The sequence below is a fragment of the Pelobates fuscus genome, chromosome 4 (genome assembly GCF_036172605.1).
Source record: "Pelobates fuscus isolate aPelFus1 chromosome 4, aPelFus1.pri, whole genome shotgun sequence".
In the NCBI taxonomy this organism is placed as follows: domain Eukaryota; kingdom Metazoa; phylum Chordata; class Amphibia; order Anura; family Pelobatidae; genus Pelobates; species Pelobates fuscus.
In genome coordinates this window covers 316674724-316700328 of record NC_086320.1, presented here as the reverse complement: position 1 = coordinate 316700328, position 25605 = coordinate 316674724, and the positions used below count along the sequence as shown (strand labels likewise).

The window sequence follows — 25605 nt, the reverse complement described above, 5'->3', positions numbered from 1 at the left end:
TTAAATCATTGCTACTGAAATAACCTACCATACATGCTTCTAAATTTGTATGTCCCCTACGAGAAGGTGTTCCTTATTTTAGATACTCTCAAATGTGGGAGGCAATTGTATTTTCCAACTTAGATTCCAAATCTTCTCATATAAGTAACTAAGGAAATGCTACAACAGCAAACGGTCAAGCTTTGATGGGCTGGGAGAATCAATGCAATTAAAATGACCATTCTCCCGAACATGTTATACATATTTTGTTTGATATCAATTCCTATCACTCTCAGATATTGCAAAATGATACAAAGTGATCTCTCTCAGAGCAAGGGTAAAATTCTCCATATTATCTTGTCCGATGAATCTAGGTGGATCAGGCATACCAGATATACTAAGCTATTACAAAGCACCTGGGTTACCACAATTGTCTCTTCTACCCTCAACTGGGTAGATATGGAATTCACTCAACATCCTATGCATCCCCTCATTCCACAACTATGGCTTCCCAAAACAGTTGGTCACTAAAATAAATTCACATCATATCAAACCACAATATTAGTCTTCGTACATGGGATTCCTTGTATGCAAAACTAAGACTACAGGACAAGATAGCTTACCTGGCAACTTTATGATCCCTGTAGGTCATGGTCCCAGAATTTACCAACCAATTTTCTGGCCCCTTGCACCTGGAAGATATTTTTTCTTAGTTTTCCTTGCAGGAGCTGGGAGCACATGTGCTGCCATGAGTTAGGACTAGATAAATGTTTTGGTTTTCCTTGCGGCCAGGAGAACTTGTGCTGCACCGGGTTGGGACTTTTAAGAATTTTCAGGCCACCCACAGCTGGGAGAGCTTTGGCCTGGGAAAAGCGGGGACTTTGGAAAGATTGTCTGAACTGGCAGCAGGGAGAACTTGCCCTTACCTACCTTGTCTACACTGACCCTATCATCAGCTCACTCCCCACTCAACGAGCACCGAGTCTTCAACGGGAACGCTCCATCTCAACCAGGCACTGAGTTCTGCCCCTCTGTTTCCTTGCTCTGTCAGAGTCTAGCCTGGACTGGCTTGTGACCTCAACTCTCTGCTGGCTGGGAACAGGCCCACACAGTGAGATCACAGAGACTGACAGAACACTGAGGATGTCATTGACCCACAGCAGCAGAGGGCAGGCAGTCAGTAAGGAAGTGGCTGACGGAACACTGAGGATGTCATAAAGACACATTAGCCAGCCAGGAAGCCTGCCTGCCAGCATGCAGTGAGGGAGGCCCATTGTAAGGGTACTAGGTGCCATCTTCCATCTTGCAAACAGCAAGACTCCAGGCCCCATTATGCTTTGCCTGCCGTCAAGGGGTAAAGTGGGACTTGTAGGTTTTTTTGCAGCTGAGGGCCGGCCTTTTCCTTACTAGATTAACTAGTTTATGTTATACAAAGTAAAATCTTATAGTAGACGATTAGGCAGGCTAATTAATTCACTGCATGAATATCATTATGGACATTCAGTGTTCCATTTTCCAAAGCACTGGGCTGACAATCTGCAGTAATGAGCATAAGAAGTCTTAGAGTCATGTATATAAGTTCCATCATCTGTTAATAGAGAGGCAGATGTTTTCCCTATTACTCAAACTGTGCTCTTTATTCCAGAAAACTGAATTTTGTATACACATTACCCTATTCGCTCAATCCATTAGATATGTGATATTATTTTACAATCTGCATTGTGATGATCTAATCATCTTCTGCAACATGGCCAACATACTAAAATTAAAACAGTGATGCTGGGTTATAATAGAGCTGGTGCTAATTCAGATCTGCAGGAATCCCAGATAACAAGTTGCCTTTATTAGGAACAAGTTGTTTTCTCAATTACCAACTCCGATGTTCATTGAGCCTTTTTGTAAAAATCAGCACTGTGTGAAATTTCTTTCCCAATTTCACACACTTAACATGAGGAAAAAAAAAACAATAGAAAGAAATTCAAAAAGCTACTCCAACCGTTATGATGTATTTTAACATGTTGATCTAATTATGTTTCTTTGGCAACCTATTCCAAGACCTATCGCATCTCAAGGCTCTTCCGTGAGACCCTTGTTTTTAGAATCTCAAAGATTTCCTCCTGAGTCTAAAGTTGATTGATTCAGCAGGCACACAACAGGAGCAATCCTGCATGTGATTTTAATTTGTTTTACATATTTATTCCAAACTCAGAAAGTGGGCTTCATCCTCTGTAGCGGTTATGCAGTAAATTTTTTATGTGTGCCAAGTTAAACTTCACTTCTGGTCTGGTCGCTTATTTGGTAAACATACCAGTTATTATTCAATCTAACTAGTACCAGGGTCCCCTTGAGTGCTCCTTCTAAGCATTTTTGTTGTTAAAGGTCCAGCACTGACATGTTTACACACTTTGGTTTGCATAGGAACAAAAGGTACCTAATGTAGGTGGAATTTTTTTATAACGACTGTTTCTTAAAACATATTTCACTCCTGGAACACTATAGGGTCAGGAACACAAACATGTATTCGTGACACTATAGTGTTAAAAATAATATCTAATCTATATTATATATTATATCTATACTATAATAACATTGAATCAATGCATCTCTATGAAGAAAGTTCAGTGTCTGCATGCAGAGGGTGGAGACTGAATGGCAGTTCTGCTTACTCTGCAGCCCTGCCCAAGGAAGCACCTCTAGCAGCAATCTGAGGAGTGGCCAGTGAAGTTATCACTAGGCTGTAATGTAAACACTACAATTTCTCTGAAAAGATTGTAGCCCCAAGGAGAAAAGTGCAATTTATCAGAGGAGGCCTTGACAGGGCTTGAAGGCGGGCTTAGGGGGAACCTGATGGTGACTGGTGGGGTAGGATTTAGGGGTTGGGCTGATATAAATGTCAGCCATTTTAGAAATCCCCATTACTAATTTGACTTACCAGGCTGAGTTGGTCCCTCCCTCCCTTTATGCATGGGTTAAGTCTTGCCCGTTTGGTCTTGCCCGGGCTGGTATAAGGAAGGTTAAGGGGCTAACGGCCTGCTTAGGAAAGAGAAGATCAAGAGTAGTTAGTTGGCTGGTTAATATGGTTGGTTACCTGTTGGTAAGATGTTGGTGGGTTTCGAGCTCGTTGGTAGCTAAGAACCCAGGTGGTGTAGGGGTATCAAGGTATACCCCTGCCAGGATCGTTGAAAATGTTGGATCATGTTTATGTTATATTTACGTGTTGTTATACTATGTTATATTATATATTATGGGTCATTGCCTTGTGATTTGATATGTGGGGAAGTGATAATGTTGGATGGCTGAGGATTTGGGGGTGGGCAATGACTTTTAATGTTATTTATATGTTATTGTTATTATGATTATGATTATAATAAAATTAAAGCTGTGGACATATTGACCCATACCTAAGAGTGTCAGTGTTTTATTAGGGGTGGTTTGTTATAAGGTAGTAGACAGCTCCTCCTGCCCATATGCCCATATGCACCTGTCAAGTGTTTACTGCAAATAAAGCTTGAAGGGAATGTTTATTCTCACCAGAACAAATACAATAAGCTGTTGTTGTTTTGGTGACTATAGTTTCCCTTTAAAGTGAATTAAAAGTTAATTCTAAATATAACGCCAGAGTAGCCAAACTGAAAGCATGGCTGATTTTGCGATTTTTTTTCCAGTTTAACTATTTTCTCCTTAAATTTGAAATTCACTTTAAACGTACCTTATATTCTCACTTTAGTGAATAACCCTGAATGCAGATAATAAAAAATACGTAAAACAGTAAAATACACAAAATTGAATTTTACGTTGTACTTGTACCTTGTTTATACATAAGGTCCCAAGAAAAAAAAAACACTTTTGGATAAATTTATAAATATTTAGGTTAAATAATGTAATTGTAAGAAAATTTGTGTCTGCACGTATGTATAAAATAATTGCCATCAGCAGAAAGAACCTTTATAGCTGCTTCCTAATAATGGTACAGGGATTAAACAGCATTTTGGCTCTAAAAGCAGCAGAAAGTCAAGCTGAAATTTGTATTAACAAGAATAGCTTGAAGGAAATAGGAGTAAGAGATGGGGTTGTTGAATACCAAAGGTACTTTACGCAATACCCAGGGATGCTGGATTTTAGAGACATCAAAATGCCTGCGGTAATAGAGTTCAGACGGAGGAAAAATATCATGTATAGACTCCCACTGCGACGGACAGGTCCCTCCATTGAGAGAGAAAAATTCCCGGGGTGTAGAGTGCAGATGGAGAATAAGTTAGTGGAAGAAAACTGGAGAGAAAAGATTTTTTAAATTGAGGCAGAAGAACATAATGTTACTCTACTGGGGCCCATTACATGCAGTTCCACCACTGGCTAGTGTACACTGGTTGATGATCCGCTAAGAAAGAAAGAAATAGAATTCAATGGCTGATGTTGTTTTTTTTCAATTAAGTTTCTTTGTGAGACACAATCATGTATATTGTGTTGTTATAGAGCAGTGCAGGCTTTTATTTAAAATCTCTGCTCAGGTCCCACCAGGAGCTGTGATAGACACATTTAAACCTGAGTGAATGTTGCAATGTGCGAACAAAGACATGTGTATGAGAAAGAGAATTGTAATTTACTCATTCAAGCTTTCGAGAAATATTAGGGGGATGAAATGTTTCTAGAAATTATACATTAGCAAATAGGCAGAAATAATGTTTTTTGTCTCATAAACAGGTGTGACAAAAAGATGAATAAAAATGGGCAAATATGCTTATGGGCATTCTAGAATTTGATGGCATAATATATGCATATTGAATGCCTTTGTACAGTACATACATCAGCCATCTCTTCCATACAAGGCATTGCAGACTGGAAAGAATTGTAGAGTGCTTAGAGCTCTGTGATCTTTATCCTAGTTTACTATAGTGCAGCCATGAAGTTTGTCCTACAAACTTTGCTGTACAGTGTGTCTGTCTTTATAACACCAGTCAGCCTAAGCCACTTGGGACAGGTGACCAATCAAGTAACTGCGGACTGCAACTTGAGAGAGCCACAGTACAGTAGTTGTAGCAGAGGATAAGTTTGTCTTTTACTGGGTTAATTAGTATAAATTATGTTAAAGGGACATTATAGTCAGGAAAACAACTTTACATTATTGAAGCAGTTTTTGTGTATATATCATGCCACTGAAGTTTCACTGCTCAGTTCACTGCCATTTAAGAGTTAAATCACTTTTGTTTCTGTTTATACAGCCACGCCTAGCCACATCTCTCATGGCTGTGACTGACAGCATGCATGAAAATAAAATGGTTTAATTTTCAATCAGATGTATCTTACTTTAAAGGGACAAACCGTTTACGTGGCACTGCAGGTCCCCTCTCCCTCCCACCTCCCATCCCAGTTTACTGAGGGGGTTAAAACCCACCAACTCTCCTCGCCGGCGGGGGAGACCTAATGCGCATGCGTGGCAATTGCCGCGCGCGCATTCCACCGCCCCACAGGAAAGCATTATTCAATGCTTTCCTATGGGGAATTCAGCGACGCTGGAGGTCCTCATGCATTGCGTGAGGACGTCCAGCATCTCTTAAAACACTAAAAGTGTTTTAAGAACCCGGAAGCTACTCTAGTGGTTGTCTCATAGACAGCCACTAGAGGAGGACTTAACCCTGTTAAGCAATTAGTGCAGTTTATGAAAAACTGCACTAATTACACTTGCAGGGTTAAGGGTAGTGTGAGTTGGCACCCAGACCACTCCAATGGGCAGGATAGGTCTGGGTGCCTGGAGTGTCCCTTTAAAAGTGTTTATCTCCTGCTCTGTAATTCAAACTTTAATGGCATACAGGAGACTCCTGCATGGTCTAGCAAGCTATCGACAGAGCAGGAGATAAGAAATTCTAAATTAAACAGAATGTTCAATAAAGAAAGTGTAAACTTTAAATTACTCTTTAAAGGATGTGTTTAGGAAGGCTGTGTAAGTCACATGCAGGGAGGTGTGACTTGGGCTGCATAAACCAGGTGATTTAACTCCTAAATGACAGAAAGTTGAGCACTGAGACTGCAGAGGTATGATTTGTACACCAAAACTGCTTCATTAAAGGAACACTATAGTCACCTACATTACTTTCGCTAAATAAAGCAGTTTTAGTATATAGATCATTCCCTTGCAATTTCACTGCTCAATTCACTGTCATTTAGGAGTTAAATCCCTTTGTTTCTGTTTATGCAGCCCTAGATTGATTGACAGAGCCTGCATGAAAAAAAACTGGTTTCACTTTCAAACAGATGTAATTTACCTTAAATAATTGTATCTCAATCTCTAAATTGAACTTTATTCACATACAGGAGGCTCTTGCAGGGTCTAGCAAGCTATTAACATAGCAGGGGATAAGAAAATCTTAATTAAACAACTTGCAATAAAGAAAGCCTAAATAGGGCTCTCTTTACAGGAAGTGTTATGGAAGGCTGTGCAAGTCACATGCAGGGAGGTGTGACTAGGGTTCATAAACAAAGGGATTCAACTCCTAAATGGCAGAGGATTGAGCAGTGAGGCTGCAGGGGCATGTTCTATACACCAAAACTGCTTCATTAAGCTAAAGTTGTTCAGGTGACTATAGTGTCCCTTTAAGCTAAACTTGTTTTGGTGACTAAAGTGTCCCTTTAAAGTTCTCTTATATGCACTTGTCCATCAGAAATGTTTCAAATCAAAACCTTTAGGCTTATCCTTGTGCCCTCGTACAAACATTATGCCTGTAATTGATTTTTTTAAATTATTTTTTGGAATAATATATTGCTTTAGCTAAAGCAAGGAGATATTGACTTGGCAGGTGAGGAAACCTGCAAGCAATCAGCCTTTTGAAACATTTCTTCTCTATTACGGAGGAGAGTGACAAGACAAGCAGAATGTAATTGGATTTGGATACTGAGAAAAATAAAATTACCGAGTTCTAAATATCAATTGTATTGTATTTCTACAGAAAGGCATGCATGCCAAATAGATTACGGGCAATGCGATTGTTTAAGGTTCAGAATATTAAATGAACTTGGTTGAAAATAAAAGAAATGAAAGTCCTGAACTTTTCTTGTAAGATTATACCATTTTACTTGTTGAATGGACTCAAAGATTGAGTCTGAAATATAATATTTCACTGTGGGGTTGAGTCTATCCAGTAAAAATAATGCATTTACATGGGCTAATGAGACGTGACTATAGATGGCGAGATTGTCTTATAGCATACGCAATATGACCGTACTAAGACTGACACATGTCAAGGAAGTTCATTATTTCTGAGGACAAGAGCTCGGTCGCAGGTTTGATCAGGTCAGATTCCTGTAGAATGTATTTGGAGATCTACATTACGAGTATATATGACTATAATGTAACAGCCGCAAAGTTTTAAACCTGTCAATCAAAAGCAATAGTATGGCTGTTTGGAAAAAAAAAACTAAAATAGAAATTAAGGTATCATATCTGCATTCAGGTGGAAGGAAGCACAATTTATGTTATGCTAAGATTGTATCTTGTACCATTAGCTCCATTGGTACCAAATAAAATATAACTTATTGCTTTTTGGCAATGGTTTACACTGCAGGGACAAAACGTCTGGGACATCATGGCAACCAGATCACTTCATTGATAGGAAGTGGTTTGTGTGTCTATAGTGTCCCTTTAATTTGTTAATTCACCCTTTGTATAAATGTTGATTAATGATTAAATGGGCAGAGTTGTATGAATCCATGGGATTGGGAGCCCTCTGCTCCTTTATTAGTGTGGTGTTACCATATTAGGGGCAACTGTCCTGGATAATGCAGTACCATTCTATTTTGAGACCCTTGTCCTGTTTCTGTCAGTGATTACTGCTGTAGCTCTTTATGTATAAATTGCCCTAGTTGGCAGGTTTGCATACTGTGTCAATGTTGCTCTCTCTCTCTAGTGCCAATTTTACATCTCCCAATGTTGGGAGGTAATAGACAGGGAATTTGGATCCCAAAAGAGATCCCATTGATGGATAGCTGGGGTATGAAAGGGTATATTAGTGTGGTGTTACCATATTAGGGGCAACTGTCCTGGATAATGCAGTACCATTCTATTTTGAGACCCTTGTCCTGTTTCTGTCAGTGATTACTGCTGTAGCTCTTTATGTATAAATTGCCCTAGTTGGCAGGTTTGCATACTGTGTCAATGTTCCTCTCTCTCTCTCTCTAGTGCCAATTTTATATCTCCCAATGTTGGGAGGTAATAGGCAGGGAATTTGGATCCCAAAAGAGATCCCATTGATGGATAGCTGGGGTATGAAAGCGTATATTAGTATGATGTTACCATATTAGGGGCAACTGTCCTGGATAATGCAGTACCATTCTATTTTGAGACCCTTGTCCTGTTTCTGTCAGTGATTACTGCTGTAGCTCTTTATGTATAAATTGCCCTAGTTGGCAGGTTTGCATACTGTGTCAATGTTCCTCTCTCTCTCTCTCTAGTGCCAATTTTATATCTCCCAATGTTGGGAGGTAATAGACAGGGAATTTGGATCCCAAAAGAGATCCCATTGATGGATAGCTGGGGTATGAAAGGGTATATTAGTGTGGTGTTACCATATTAGGGGCAACTGTCCTGGATAATGCAGTACCATTCTATTTTGAGACCCTTGTCCTGTTTCTGTCAGTGATTACTGCTGTAGCTCTTTATGTTTAAATTGCCCTAGTTGGCAGGTTTGCATACTGTGTCAATGTTGCTCTCTCTCTCTAGTGCCATTTTTATATCTCCCAATGTTTGGAGATAATAGACAGGGAATTTGGATCCCAAAAGAGATCCCATTGATGGATAGCTGGGGTATGAAAGGGTTTGTGAGAGTGTGTATAAAACATTATCTTTAAGAGAGGGAACGTTTCTAGTACAGGCGAGGGGATGTGTTACAGAATTTTTGTACATCGCTGCAGAATTTGTTGGCGCTTTAGAAATAATAATATTAAAAATAATGTAGCACATGGTGCAAGATAGATTAATTGGAATGCACTTAAAGTTCACCTGTTATAGCGAGCATGACTCTCTCTCTCTATATATATAAACATATAATTATGATAATTTATGTAATATATGTTTATTCCAAAGATTGCATCAGTCAGATTGCTAGAAAGTGTATAAATAAAAGGTTATTCAACTGCACATTAATTTAACCTTCCAGGACTTCACCATTATGATTTCAGAATAGAATTTGGAAGTCCATAGCTGCTGTAACACCTCCACATAATGTAGGGTTTGTAGGATGTAATTTATGTCAGTTGGAGGCAGAGCTTCCCTTTATCCATGCACATAGCTATATAGCTGTTAGCACAATTCTGTGCAGCTATAAGGCTGTCTCTTTTCTCCTTGATATTACATGAGAAATCAATTTACCCTCCTTCAATCCTACAACTGTATTAATGAATTTAATCTATATTTCCTTTGACCATAAAAAATGATTAAGGGAATATGTATCTTCCTTTAACCATACAGATATATTGGTTAAAGGGACTCTGCGCTACCAAAATATAACACATTTGTAAAGGTTGAATATCTTTTGTCTGCAGCCATTATAATCCTTCCCCTTCTAACTCCGCCCATACTTTCTGTGTTGTCCAATTACAGTCTTCCAAATTCAGCTCAATAAGAAGTCTTTGCAGGGCAGGTGCTCTTGGCAATTTCTGCCTCTTGAGTTTAGCACCAATGAGCTAACCAAACCAGGAAGTAACCGGATCTGTTGTCTGCTCAACATCCAGGGCGTGTAACATGGTCAATTTATAAAAGTTTAAATTTCTATTAAAATCTGCACGTTTTGTTAAAAAATATATATAAAATGACACACTCTTCACACATAAAGAATTTCATACTATTAGGAACTGACATTTAGATATTGGAACCCTCACTGACCCTTTGAACAGTAAGACTCTTACATTTTTCTGACTGCTGTTATGTTATATCAGTAGCCTTGTAGACTTCAATGACCCTGTGTGTTAATGTGTTAAACTACACTGAGAATTTAATTGGCTAGTATTTCTATAAGCTAATCTTTTGTTGCCTAGTTGCCAGATATATGTAACTGTCATTTTAACATTATAATCCCTGTTTTTCGTTTTTAAGCATTTATATATATTCCAAGCATGGTAGTGACATATGGATCTAATCTCCAGGCTTGTGCATAGCCTGGAGTGGTCACACGAACACATCCGTCTAATCTTTGACGTATATACAGTTCTACAGAAGCACAGAGCTGGTTTATCATCAGTCTATGTGTAATCGTAAATCATTCTATTCTTATGTGTATATTGAATGTGGGGATTCTGGAAAATAGAATTTTGAAAAACTGTCCATACAACAAAGGAGATAAAAGGTTTATATCATAGGGTTGTCTAAAACTTGTGTAATGAAAGTACAGCTAGAGACAATGTGATTTTGTTAAATTCAGCTGTGTGCATGCCCAATATGTTAATACTATTTATATCAATTAACGACAAATATTACATTTAGAATATTCAAATTTTTGTATCCCTTGCTGAAGTGGATTTAAATTATACAAACAGGGCACTAAATGAAATCAATTTTAAAAAACATTGCAAATTTAAAAAAAAATAAAAAAATTTGAATACAAAATGACAAATGAGATCTGTGCTCCAGACTTTAATTTAAGTTAGAGATGGTTGAGTGTATTATTATTTTATTATTATTATTTTATTATTTATATAGCGCCAACAAATTCCGTAGCGCTGTACAATGGGTGGACTAACAGACACATAATTGAGATCAGACCACTGGACGTACAGGAACAGAGGGGGTTGAGGGTCCTGCTCGATGAGCTTACATGCTAGAGGGAGTGGGGTATAGTGACACAAAGGGTTAAAGTAGGGGAATTAAATAGTTTGTTAGAGAAGGGTTTATTGAGTGCTTGGTATGTCATTTTTGACAGTTGCAGGAGAGGAGTCATGGGGTGGGGGATGAGAAACCTGCTGACAGTGTAATTGATATGCTTTAATGAAGAAGTGAGTTTTCAAAGATTTTTTGAAGGAGTGGAGGCTGGGTGACAGTCTGATTGAGGAGGGAAGGGAGTTCCACAGAAGAGGTGCAGCCCTGGAGAAGTCTTGAAGGCGAGCATCAGAGGTGGGGATCCGGGCAGAGGATAGGCGTAGGTCTTGGGCTGAGCGCAGGGGTCTCGACGGGACATACTTGTGTATGAGGGAGGATAGGTATGTTGGAGCAGCATTATGTAGGGATTTGTAAGCAAGCGCTAGAATTTTGAATTGGGCCCTGTATCTAACTGGAAGCCAATGCAGGGACTGACAGAGCGTGGAGGCGTGGGAGGTGCGACCGGACAGGAAAATAAGCCTCGCAGCCACATTCATTATAGATTGCAGCGGTGCAAGCTGGGGACATGTAAGACCGGTGAGAATGGGCTTGCAATAGTCAAGGTGAGAGAGAACAACAGCATGAACCAGTACCTTAGCCGCGTCCGGCGTTAGATTTGGGCGGATGCTCTTGAGTTGGAAGCGACAGGATTTGGCTATCGATTGGGCATGAGGAGTAAAAGAGAGGTCAGAATCAAGAAGAACCCCTAGGCAGCGAGCTTGCGAGGTAGAAATGATAGTAGCGCCGTTGACTTGGATGGATACAGACACAGGAGTAGCAGCACTTGAGGGAGGAAAAACTAGAAGTTCTGTTTTGGACAGGTTGAGTTTAAGGAAGTGAGCAGCCATCCAGTTGGAAATAGCAGAGAGGCAGTCAGAAACACGAGTCAAGGTGGGTGGAGAGAGATCAGGGGAGGACAGGTAGATTTGTGTGTCATCTGCATATACATGATATTGGAAGCCAAAGGAGCTGATGAGTTTACCAAGGGAGGCAGTATAGATAGAGAACAGTAGGGGGCCGAGGACAGAACCTTGGGGGACTCCGACAGAGAGGGGTTGGGGAGAAGAGGCAGAACCAAAGAAAGAAACACTGAAAGAGTGCTGGGAGAGGTAGGAGGAGCACCAGGAGAGAGCAGTATCCCGTAGACCAAAGTTACGGACAATGTGAAGAAGCTGTTGATGATCAACAGTGTCAAAGGCGGCAGAAAGATCAAGGAGGATTAGGATAGAGTAATCGCCGTGAGATTTAGCAGCAATTAAAGGACCACTCTAGTGCCAGGAAAGCATACTCGTTTTCCTGGCACTAGAGTGCCCTGAGGGTGCCCCCACCCTCAGGGACCCCTTCCCGCCCGGCTCTGGAAAGGGGAAAAGGGTTAAAACTTACCTTTTTCCAGCGCTGGGCGGGGAGCTCTCCTCCTCCTCTCCGCCTCCGTTCCTCCCCGTCGGCTGAATGCGCACGCGCGGCAAGAGCTGCGCGCGCATTCAGCCGGTCACATAGGAAAGCATTCATAATGCTTTCCTATGGACGCTTGCGTGCTCTCACTGTGATTTTCACAGTGAGAATCACGCAAGCGCCTCTAGCGGCTGTCAGTGAGACAGCCACTAGAGGAAATAGGGGAAGGCTTAACTAATTGATAAACATAGCAGTTTCTCTGAAACTGCTATGTTTATAAAAAAAATTAGTTAACCCTAGCTGGACCTGGCACCCAGACCACTTCATTAAGCTGAAGTGGTCTGGGTGCCTAGAGTGGTCCTTTAAGTCGTTGGATACTTTGGCGCCCTGTATGATGAACGGGGAGGCAAGCTCCTGCACTCCAGGAGTTGTGGACTACATCTCCCATAATGCTCTTACCGCCATAATACTGGCAAAGGATCCGGGTAGATGTAGTCCACAACATCTGGAGTGGTGATGGGAATTGTACTGTTCTAATTCATCCTGCCTTATGTGTTTAATGTTGCTGTTGTTTCTCTGTTTATAGCTTTCTGTTTTTTAAAATGATTCTTTTTTAATCAATATTTATGTGGTACTCAGGCCAGAGGTAAATCGCTGAGGACAGTCGTGATGATGAGAACTTGTTTACTTCCCAGCATTGTTCACTAATGGTTTGATGTCTTTGTATTCCAGATGCAGAGGAATACCAGCCGCCCGTATGGAAATCATACTGTGAGTATTGTCAGGATTCTACCTTCCCTTCTGCTTTATGTCTAGACTCAGTGTATATCAAAGAAGCTTTGAGCAAATCCTCGATACAATGGTTAGACAAATCAATAATTACAGTTGACAAACGAATATGTGAGTTACAGGAAAGCTTTGCTAATATTGAATTTTCTCAAAATAGATGGCAAAACTCCATTATTAAAGCATGAAAATGTGTAACTTTGCATTTTGCTGTCAGGCACTGTGTTATTTATGATTTAAGGGGAAGCTTTTCAGTATTAGTTCCATTTATAAATTCTAGAGTTCCGTTATATATACATGCAGTCCTGAATTAACCATTATCTCAAACTATTTGTTTGGTAGGTACTCCAGTGAACAAATGAATAATCTATCTGTGGTATGACCACATTCATTAAAGGAACACTATTGCATTATGAATACAAACCTTTATTCCTAACTCCGTAGTGGTTTCTTCTTCCTTTAATTTCAGCCCCCATCTAATTAAATAGGTGGAAAGAAGGGTTTTATTCATCTTTTTTCTAGCAACAAGATCCAGCCGCTCTCTTTTCCTCCCACAATGTCATAACGACTCTTCTTCTCATCCAATCCAATGCGCCTCATAGAGGAGTAGTGGGGAAGAAAATGTAATTCTCAGTCACCGCTGCGCTACTCCAATCAAATGGCGGTTAGCTGTAAAAACTGCATTTGACGCAGTTCTCACACTGACAAGCATCTAATGGCAGTCAGAAAGAAATGTATGCATTGCCCTTATCTACTAAATGGCAGTGTTTTACGTTTTTTTTTTAAAGATTAAATCTAAAGGACCACCGCCCCTAGACCACTTTAATGAGATGAAGTGGTTTGGGTGCCTTTATTGGTCATTTAAGAATTATATTGCTCTTTTTACATGAGGGAGAAATTTTCCTTTGTACACATTTTTAGAAATACTTCCTAAACATATTTTAGAAAGGAGACCTGTAACGCTACACATTGGGCAAAAAAAAAAAAGGGAATAAATGTCCTGTTGCAGCCTGGTGCTAGCCATCAAAGCACAACTTATTTAAAGGGACACTGTAGGCACCCAGACCACTTCAGTTCATTGAGGTGGTTTGCACTTAGGGCTTATTGTTAAACGTTGCAGTTCCAGAGAAACAGCAATGTTTACATTGCAGCACTAAGTCTGCCCTCAGTGGCTGTCTACCAGACAGCCACTAGAGGGCTTCCGGAATCGTAATGGACTTTTGGTCCGTTATCTGATGCTGGACATCCTCACGCTTTGCATAACAACCTCCAGCGTCAGATTTCTCCCCATAGGATAGCATTGATTCAGTGCTTTACTAAGGGGAGGTCTAATACACGCACGGCATTTGCCGCACATGCGCATTAGAACCTGCTCATCGCGGGACAGACGAGGGGGCAGAGCTTTGACCCAGTGTTGAGGGACATTGGCGCTGGGATCAGGTAAGTAAATAACCTTTTTTTAACCCTTTGTTGACTGAGTAGGAGGGGCAGGTAGGAGGGGGGAGGCACAGGGATCGGTAGTACCAGGAATACAACTTTGTATTCCTGGCACTACAATATCCCTTTAAGTGACATGGACAGTTCCAAGGACTCCTTCTAACAATAAGAAGCCGCCTTCCCTGGTATGCTAACAAACCTGTATTCCTAACACTATTTGCCATAAAAATAGTGTAAATTAATCAAATGTTTATGCTTTCCCATAAGCTGCAACATCACGTGACTCAGCTTTACTCGGTCAGTGCAGCGGGAGAACCTCTCGTAACGGTCAGTATCAGCGTTTAGAGGCGTGTTTAACCCTTCAAAGTAAACATTACCCTTTCTACAAAAAGACCATGTTTTGCCCTGAAAGGTTAACACACAGGCCCACTGCACCCAGACCAGTTCATTGAGATGCAGTGTTCTGGGTGACTGTAGTCGCTTTTGTAAATACAGTGCAGTTATAAGGGAGCTTCCAAGATTCCATTCTCTCCAAGCTGCCTGTATCACTTCACTTGTCCAGTGGTTTGTGTGTCCAGCATGTGCACTCTGAATGCATGTCTTTGACTGAACTCCCCTCTCTGAAGAAAATGTTAACTGCTGAAATGTGAACTGCACAAAAGAAAAGAAGCAGGCTTTTTTTAGATAATGCATTATCTGCAGAATACATTAAAAACAGAGGGTGAGTTTTAACTATAGTGCCCCTTGAACGTGTGCCTATATGAGCTAACTAATGTTGGTGTTTATGATTTGTAGATAAAACATTTTTTTATTTAAAATTATTTTTATAATGCACGGGCCCTATAAGATAACTGTATTATTGGATATGGAGTTAAATGTCACATTAAAAGCAGGAAATTATCAGCTACAAGACAAAAAATTTAAAATAAAATGATTGTGGCTTTAATGCCAACATTTACATATCCCACAGGTTTATTAATATTCAACAGAACATCATATGAATTGGAGTGTTCCATCTCTCTGTAGTAAGGGCCGCCACCAGAAATTTTGGGGCCCCTAACTGAGCTCAGGGTCTGGGCCCCTGGGGGCCCGCCTCCAAAACCGCCCCCGGAGACCGCCTCCAAATCCCGCCCACAGGAATACACACACAGACACAAACACATTCACTGATACAAAAGGACACAGATACACACACACACACTGAAACATACTAACAGACACACATACTGATACGCATATAGGCATACATACTGACACACACATACACACATATACAGACACACAGGCGTACATAGTGACAGACACATACTAACATACATACAGACACACATGCATAAGGACATACAGACACAGACACATTCATAATGACATACAGACAGACATTCATACTGACATGTAGACATACATACACTGACATTCATACACACATAATGACATGCATACAGATAGACATACATGCATACAGACATACAGACATACATACAGATATACATACATACATACATACATTCATACTGGCATACATACAAACACACAGACAGACATACATACAGACAGACATACAGACAAACACACACAGACAGACATACACACACAGACAGACATACACACAGACATACACACAAACATACACACAGACAGACATACACACAGACAAACACAGACATACACACACACAGACAGACATACACACACACAGACAGACATACACACACACAGACAGACATACACACACACAGACAGACATACACACACACAGACAGACACACACACAGACAGACACACAGACAGACATACATTCACACACACACAGCTCATTTTCCAGCCACCCTCCTGTTTCTTACCTTATCTTTGTAGGAGGGTGGCTGGCTGGGGCTGATGCGACTGGTAGTCGGCTGGCTCTCCCTCTTCATTGTCGGGCGCGAGTGCTCCTCCCGCACGGAGTGAGCTGGGAGGAAGTGACCACTTCCTCCCAGCAGCACTTGCGCTGCGGCGGCATTTTTTTTTTTTAAAGGGGCCCGGTCGCGCTATACCACTGAAGGAGGGGGCCCATCGGGTGGCCCTAAGGGCATGGGCCACCCAAGGGGCCCCATCAGCGTGCAGGCGCCGGTGCAACTGCACCGGCGGCAGTTCCGCCGCTAAATGTGGGGCCCGGGCGGCCGGGCCCCCCAGGGCCGCCGGGCCCGTGACAACCGTTATGGTTGTCACCCCCTGATGGCGGCCCTGTCTGTAGTAATATACCCAGGGATACAACACTGTTTCAAAACACTGCTTAAGGTCCGTAGTACAGCATTGCTTGAATTCAGTAGCAATAATTGCAGAACAATTAACAATGCATGTTTTTAAAGTGGATCCAAAGCGATTATTCCAAGATATTATTATAGAAACTAATCTATCAGTGGGACTGCCGGATTGGTTGTGCTGGATAGCTATAGCACCTGCGGTAAGTGTAATTATAAACAGTAAAAAAGGAATTGGTAAATAAAGTAAAATATGATGCTACTATCACCTATGTGGGTCACTCCACCACACATACAAAGTGAAACATAAGCTACAGCCCGTGACTGCCTTTGGTGACCCTTGCCCAACAGCACCCCTCTGTATGGAGTGGCCTGCTGCCCCAGGGAAAGAAGGAACACTTGCCTGCCGTCCAGACATCCAGGGATGCGGTTCCTCCCACGCCTGGTCCCAGATGCCGACACACCATAACCGCTCTTGCAGGGGGACCCACTTCCATTAGGCGGCCCTGTCGCAGGCACAGGCCCCAGACTCACATTGCTGCCCACCAAACGTAACACCCACCGTTCCGGGTGCTTCGCTGCTGCCAGCCTTCAGGTCACCAATGGCTTCTCCCCTTGCCCAGCCGCCTCTAGAACTGTCGCGGCCAGAAGCGCGGAACTCCCGCCGGCCACCTCACTCCCAGGTTCAGGGCTCAATCGCACTGGGGGCCTCATGCTCCTAGCCGGCCGGGCGGTCCCCCCAGCTTCTTGATCCGTCAGCACGAGCACCTCACTGAGATGGTCCTGCATCCAATGCCGACCCCCTGCTCACTGCTGCCGCCCAGATATCCGTAATCAAGGCCTCCACCAACTGCTCCATCTGGAAAAAACGAAAGAAAAAACCCACCAGACCGAATCAGAGCACACAGGTGACGTCCAACACTTATTGGTAAGTTGATTAATAGTGACACTTATGCTGCTCAAGTTCCATAGGGCTACAATTTCTTGACTCCCTGGCACATACAGCTTAAAATCATGGGATTCTCATTTCTGTGCTTGGGAAAAAGGCCTTGCAACGGCTGCAGACAAGACGTACAAGGAAAGGTTAAAGGAACTTAACATGTATAGCTTGGAGGGAAGACGAGACAGGGGGGATATAATTAAAAAAAAATTAAATACACAAAGGGAATCAACACAGTAAAGAGGAGACTATATTTAAAAGAAGAAAAACTACCACAACAAGAGGACATAGTCCTAAATTAGAGGGACAAAGGTTTAAAAATAATATCAGGAAGTATTACTTTACTGAGAGGGTAGTGGATGCATGCAATAGCCTTCCAGCTGAAGTGGTAGAGGTTAACACAGTGAAGGAGTTTAAGCATGCGTGGGATAGGCATAAGGCTATCCTAACTATAAGATAAGGCCAGGGACTAATGAAAGTATTTAGAAAATTGGGCAGACTAGATGGGCCGAATGGTTCTTCTCTGCCGTCACTTTCTATGTTTTTGCAGGTTTTGTAAGCTGTTTTTAGATATACCCTCAGTGAAAAGTTTTCTTTGGAAATATATCTTCTATCTAGTGTTTTTTATTTACTTATTTATTTATTGATTTATTTATTTATTTTGTATTTGAGGGCTGGAGTGCCCCTTTAAGAGTGAACAACTGCCCCACAAGCTACCATCCTATTGATATGGAATAGGTCTGAGGAATGCTGTGAGATATTGATCACCGTTAGCAAAGCAATCCCAGACACTAGCACTCTCCCTACCAACGACGACAGTGGGAACCACTCATGCACAGCTTGTGCACTCACTCACTACGTATCTTACAGATGCTCACCGCCCGTAGACAGAACTAATATCCACAATGGTCCTTTGTAGTAACATTGTAGATGGCCCAAGCCCATCTCTTATTCATTAAAAAAACACATTTTGGTAGAGGTTTATTTGTAGCATTTTTTTTTCCTTACGCTAGCTTTACACAATTTCCTAACAATTGATGGTGAAACATCTGTATTTCTGGAAGCATTAAGTAGAACTTGGATTTTAGATATTGTTATTCCCGAATTTGGCACATGTGTGACTGGAATTAAATTATCTTCTCATTCTGAGATTAACCTTCACACAATCTTATTGGTCCTTCTGACTTCCAGTATTTTTAGAACAAAGATACTCTCCTACTTAAAAGGAATCAGTGGGGTAACAAATACCTCCTACTTTTAGTACATTATTTTAATTATATAGAGTCAAGATACTTTCTAGCACTTTCCAATTTATAGAACGGGATATTTTGGGGGGTAGGGGTACACCCGGGTGACACCAAGAGGGAGGAATTTACTTGAGTAATCCTCCTAGTTACACCTCACCCAGGGGCACAGCGACGGCCACAGCGCGGCGGATCCTTCAATGAGCGTGTGCATCACTGCAGGGAAGGCACCTTGACAGGCAACCCAGCGAAGGAGGAAGAAAACAGCGCCCGGGATTCAAACCTAAGTTTCCCAGTTTTAAGGCAGTGACATTACCACTGGTCTTATTATTATTATTATTTTTATTATTTATAATGCGCCAACAAATTCCACAGCGCTGTACAAAGGGATGTATATAGTGTATTAAATTGTACTAATAACCAGCAGTGGTTTATGGGATAAGTAGGTTTTCCACCAGGGGCGATTCCACTCAGCACATGGGATGAGTAGAACTACTGGATAAATTGTATAGCAGCTGAGTGAGCGAGTTCAAGTCTGACAACACTGTTCTAGACAGCCTGGATCTGAAAGATCCTGTTTGGCAGCTCTAAAGCCCTGTTTTGTCTGTTACAGTTTTTACAGTACACATGCACCATCAACTTGGCAATAATGCAAAGTTGTTATGGTGCTTACAGTGACCTTTAACTCAGATACCATGTAACAATGAAACGTTTCTACTTATAACAGCTACTACTTTGGGCTTCAGACACCTCTTGCTCTGTAAACCATTATATTATTATAAAAAAGTCTACTTTTTAATGTAAATTATATTAAATAAAAATAGTAGGTCTCTATCTACAGGTTAAGCTACATAAAAGCATGCATGATCATGATTTTGATTTTATTTCAGGGTCACCTTGGAGATGCTATGCACACATTTACCTTTTCCTTGATTTTCTTTTGTCTCCGAACTTTCACTTTTTTTTTCCTAACAATGAAGTACTTTCTCCCAGAACCTTATATTGCTGCTGGGTAAACACTCCTGGAAACATTAGAAAGCATTGAGACAGGAGTGACTTTTTCTCTCTCTGCAAAAGTAATCAAATGAGTTATTCTCATTATATAATTTCCTTCACGGTTGACTATTGTTCCCAGATCTGTCATTTGATCTGACATGCATCTCATATATAAAGAGGGTTTACCGTTTCATTTTTGTGTAACTAATATGACTCATCACACAGATGTGCACATGAAAAATAGCGTATCTGATACAACCTATTATGTTTTGTACAGAAATAACAAAAGGGATTGTATACTGTGTCAAGTGCATTTAATCACATTTTGCAATTTCAAGGAGCAGTAAGTTAGTAAATTAGAGAGCACACCTAAAGCAGAAAACGTGCCGGTTGCACTTTGATGCAGCAAATTCCAGGCAGAGAGAACTGATGGTGGAAAATGCAGAACTGCATCGTATCATACATCATATGATTGATACATGTGACACCATACTAATGCCTACAGAGGGAGGACAAATTGAATCTATTATAGGGACACGGTGACATCAATTCCCCATCCATCTTTTATGCACTATAGAGCTAATGTGTTAAAATGGAAACTGAATTATCTGTGCCCTTTTTTATAGTCAATTAGGTTACATTGGACCCTACATAGTACAGGAACAATGTAATCTAATAAAGAAGAAATGTGTCAACAGCTATACCCAGATCCAGTAATACAATAGAAAGTTAGGAGTGGGGGCCCTTGCAATGACTCTCCTTTGCTCACATTTTATGTTTAGTGTGCCTGGATCTAATAGGTTAATTGTCATACATTATCTACGACTCAATTCATTGGCTGTGTTCCCATGGTCAGTATGGCTCTGGGAATGATAAAGCCCGTCTAATACACAGGAGAGAGCACTAGATTCCCTTCTATTCCTACTGTGTTATGGATTAAATGAGTGGGAAGGACTTCCAAGACCCTGCCCCCAAATAATGTGCCCACGTAGTCCCTAGGTACTCGTACCAATTGACATTTAGAACAAGTTTGTGTCCTGCCCTGCTTATTGATGCTTTTTGCAATTTTACCATTCAAACATATTGACACATGTTTCTTGCTTTGTGGGAGTTTTTTGTATTATTTTTATAGAGTAGACAAAATATAATTACAGGTTTAACTTAAAACACTTACTCCTTCCCAGGCATTGTTTTGTTTTGTCCTGACCCTGGCTGACACTTTCACTATGCTGTTTAGTTTGACCCTTACCTTAAATCTTGATTGGATTATGTTAGCCTGCTTGCCGCAAATCTTTCTTTTTGATCCATTTGAATTTTGTTTTGTTAAAGGGACACTATAGGCACCCAGACCACTTAATCCCAATGAAGTGGTCTGTGTACCATGTCCCTGTCTGCTTAACCCTGCAATGTAAAACAGCAAGAACAGTAGAGTTTAGGGTTTAGATGCCTAGGGTGGTCACCTAAACTTCTAACATGGCACTATAGATTTGGAATACAAAATTGTATTCCCAATTCTATAGTGTTCCGTTAAGCTCAACCACATGTAAGGACTGGCGATAAGACTTTCCATCAGTTTTGTGCTTTTGTGACCTTTGTGTTTGACCCACCTTGTGTGTTCTGATTCTATATTACATGTTGAAGATTGTCCTTTACTACTCTACTGTGAAGGTTGAGAGAATATTGCACACATCAGTTATCCTGGGAATACTTCCAGCAGGGTGCTCCAAACAGGGTGGACCAGTGTCCCATACAGAAATAGTGGTAAAGAAGTGGTCTGGGCACACCTGGTGGTTTCTAGGCAGTCTTGACTTGACAAAGGCTCAGGGGAGCCGAAACGTTCTTGTATTTTATTCTGCGTTTCAAATAAAGACTGCCTAGTAAAGAAACCACCAGGTGTGCCAAGACCACTCCTTCACTGCCATTACTACTCTACTGGCGTCATTCATGGAACGCGCACTTTCCACGTGCATAGCCTCAATTAAAACTTCTACAGTATCTGCCAAAATATTCTCTCTGATGATAAACATTGTCCAGTTTGTCAAGCCATGGCCTGATGCAAGAAGGAATCAATGCCTTTCACAAAAAGGAACTTTGCAGATGCCGATGTTAAACCTGTTCACAGCTCCCGGTAACATACACCTGGGAAAAAGTCAGCGAGATCCCGAGCATTACTGACTCTGAATCTACCTAACTTCATCAAAGTAAAACCTCAGAACTTGGAGAAAAGACCCTAAAGCATTAAGTATTGTTTCAGCAATATTCAAATGAGTATCTATTGATGTAGTGTTTTCCATGGCTGTGTATTACAATTCTTCTGGGAAATGCAGAATGATTTTAGAATTTTTCAGGAAGATGAAATAAGTCAATGTACGTATACTTTGTTTAAACGGATGGCGTTCGTGGCGCAGATACACGTCTGCGCTGTATTTGATCTTTTGCATGAATAATCGAGGCTGAACCGTCCTTCCCATCACTAAACATATTCAAAATAAACTAGCTTGACAGTTATTTTATAGCAGAATTTTCTGTGGAAAACAATTTACAGCATAAGAGCATTTTCAGCTCAGTTACATTTTTCGATTCTTTCAATAGAAATTTCCTCTAACAAAAAAAAAGTAATATTGTTTGCAGTGGTTTTTGCTCCTCATTACCTACTATTTATGATTGCTGCTTAGCTCCTGCTACGAACAAATATATATATATATATATATATATATATATATATATATATAATTTATTTTTATTGGAGGGTTCCTATTTTTGTTTAAATTATTTTAAATATTTATAATTTAGTTTTTCATACTTCTCTGTCTCTTACCTGTGGTCAGCATGATGTGTCCTGTGAAGAATGGGCCCAGGAGTGTAATCTTCCACCTCCTGTAGCATTAGGTCTTCTCTCGCGAGGCGCACAAGCATTTTTGCAGGTTGCCATGACAACATTCCACACAGCAACTTTTGGCTTGCGAGAGGAGAGGACCTCGTGTTGCAGGAGGTGCAAGATTACACTCCTGGGCCCATTCTTCACAGGACACGCTAGCAGGGGCCCGGGACTGCATATATACTCGTTATATATATATATATATATATATATATATATATATATATATATATATATATATATATATATATATATATATAAAAATATATATATATATATATATATATATATATGCAAATAGGCGGTCCAGGCCCTGTACAGCTTATTTGTTAAAGGACCACTATAGGCACCCAGACCACCCAGAGAAACTGCTATGTTTATATTTGAGTTAATCCAGCCTCTAGTGGCTGTCTCACTGACAGCCGCTAGAGGCGCTTGCGTGCTTCTCACTTTGAAAATCACAGTGAGAAGACGCCAACGTCCATAGGAAAGCATTGTAAATGCTTTCCTATGAGACTGGCTGAATGCAGCGGCTCTTGCCGTGCTTGCGCATTCAGCCGAAGAGGAGGAGAGGAGAAGGAGAGGAGGCGGAGAGGAGGAGGAGAGCTCCCCGCCCGGCGCTGGAGAAAGAGGTAAGTTTAACCCCTTCCTCTCCATCCAGCCCAGCGGGAGGGGGACCCTGAGCGTGGGGGCACCCTCAGGGCACTATAGTGCCAGGAAAACGAGTATGTTTTCCTGGCACTATAGTGGTCCTTTAAAGGTACAAAATGCCGCCCCTGTCAAAGTGTCCCCTGGATACATGGCCCCACCGGATCCTAAAGACAGCCCGGCAGGATCGCCCAATGTCTTCTTGACAACTGGGAGGTGGTACTAAGGGGATATGTAAAAGTGCAGATTTCTCTTGATTTCTCACTTTTATAAAATAAGTCAGTGGGGACATGCAGTTAACACCTGTAGCAGTTCAGCAGAAACTGAGATTCCCATTCAGTAAACAAATAAATTAAACCCTTCACAGATTAGCCATCCTAAGTGGAGAAGAGAGAAAACGAATATTTCTCTTTGAACTCCTGAATCATCAGGGATTCCTAATAGTATTTACTTATTATGTATACCTAGAATATATCTAAAAAAATACATTCCTAGAAATAAATACCCCAATTAGTACAAAACATAACAAATAGTTCTGCTGCTTAGAATGAAAGGGAAACTTTAGTGTTAAGAATACAAAGATGTAGTCCTAATACTAAAGGGAGGCTAGAGCGCATGTACGGCAAAACACAGCATTGCGCCAATCAGATGGTGTCCTGAGACCATCTGGCTAAAATAGCAGAGTTTACTGCAGAACAGCAATGTTTTCAACAGCAGGGTTATAGGTGGACACATTGCACCCAGACCACTTCCTTGAGGTAATGCTGTCTTGGTCCTATAGTCTTGGTCCTCCTTTTAAGGAGTGCGTAAATTGATGAGAAACAGAATTATTGTTAGTGTTTTTTTTCTCCAATGCAGTAGGCCTTGACTGTGCCTGGACTGAATGAAACCGTGGCGCCATTTGCTAATTCTTAGAATATAGTATTTAAAAGAAAATGAAGAATCTGACGAAAACAAGGTTAACACAAGCTAACGATGGTTTTCAGTGTTTTATTCAATGATACAAATTCTAGAGGAGTTACAGTTCCGCATGAACAACAATGTGTTTTTATGTTTCAGTGTATCAATTGCAACAGGAAGCTCCTCGGCCAAGAAGAATTGTATCCCCTAGAGAGGTTAGTTCATTGTCACACTGACTGTATCATTTTCACTTCTGTAGTTCCTGCTCAAAATTGTCTTCATTCAATATGCAGTCAAAGTCATTGAGTCAAATAGGCTTTTCTGCTTGTCATATTTTAAATGCAATGTTTCATGGTATATATCTATATAATCCTCAATAGTATAGAATTTATTTTTCTTCATTTCTGTTTTTATTATGTTAAATTTCAATAATAATACATGGAGAAATGAATGGTCAAATTACTATATGTCCCTTAGATACATCTGTAATTAGATAATACGTAAAAAAAAATATCTCATTTACTATAGTATATAATTGAAATAATGTTACATTTATTTTATTAAATGTAAACTAATAACTTTAATAATTTTCACTGTACTGGATTGAGGTTGTTGAATGCGCCTTCTTTTATCCATATATAACATACAATTCTCATAAATATCACAGGAAACCCTCACGTTCTCAGACAATATAAACATAAAAACATATATATTATTACAGTAAACTTTAGTCTTTATATCATCGTTTAACAAAATATGAATGAAAATAGCAGGATGGAGTAGTTGTAGTTTCAAATATTTTTTAATAGACGTAGTTATATTACAGGTCAAACATACAAAACAGTCATGAGTCTCGAATCTGGTCCATTTGTCATGTTTTTTCCATACAGTAATAATAATTTTAATATAGCTTAAATAAACAAACCCACAAAATAAGACAGAGGGAGTTTAGCATTTTTCTAAAAAAAGACAGTATATGTATAAAAAAAACTAGGAATATTGTGAAAAAACATTTACAGACTAATTATGCATTCATTTTGTTTGTTCTGTATTTATTGATACTGGTTTTATATTTATTAGTTTTATTTTATGACCCTACTTATACTGAGATTTACTTTTTGTTTTTATTATTCTGTAAATAATTATTTTATTGAGGCACATACGAGGGAAACAGTGAAGTACAATGATGGCTATATCAGATACAGACATGCAAAAAGTAGGTGAAATACAGATCCGAAACTCGACTATGGTCATGCAATGAAGCCTGCGTACCTAGTCACCTAGTGATACGTATTATGTCAGAATTTGATCATGTCGGCCTCATG

General features: G+C 40.4%; 1 protein-coding gene across 1 annotated transcript in view; it reads left to right on the top strand.

Annotated features, from left to right (window-relative positions):
• Window positions 1–25605, top strand: part of CHN2 (chimerin 2) — a 292215-nt gene that overhangs the window by 98816 nt on the left and 167794 nt on the right. The window contains exons 2-3 of the mRNA XM_063452328.1: window positions 12944–12982; window positions 24440–24495. Of these exons, the coding sequence (XP_063308398.1) occupies window positions 12944–12982; window positions 24440–24495 (95 nt within the window). The remainder of the gene's footprint in view (window positions 1–12943; window positions 12983–24439; window positions 24496–25605) is intronic.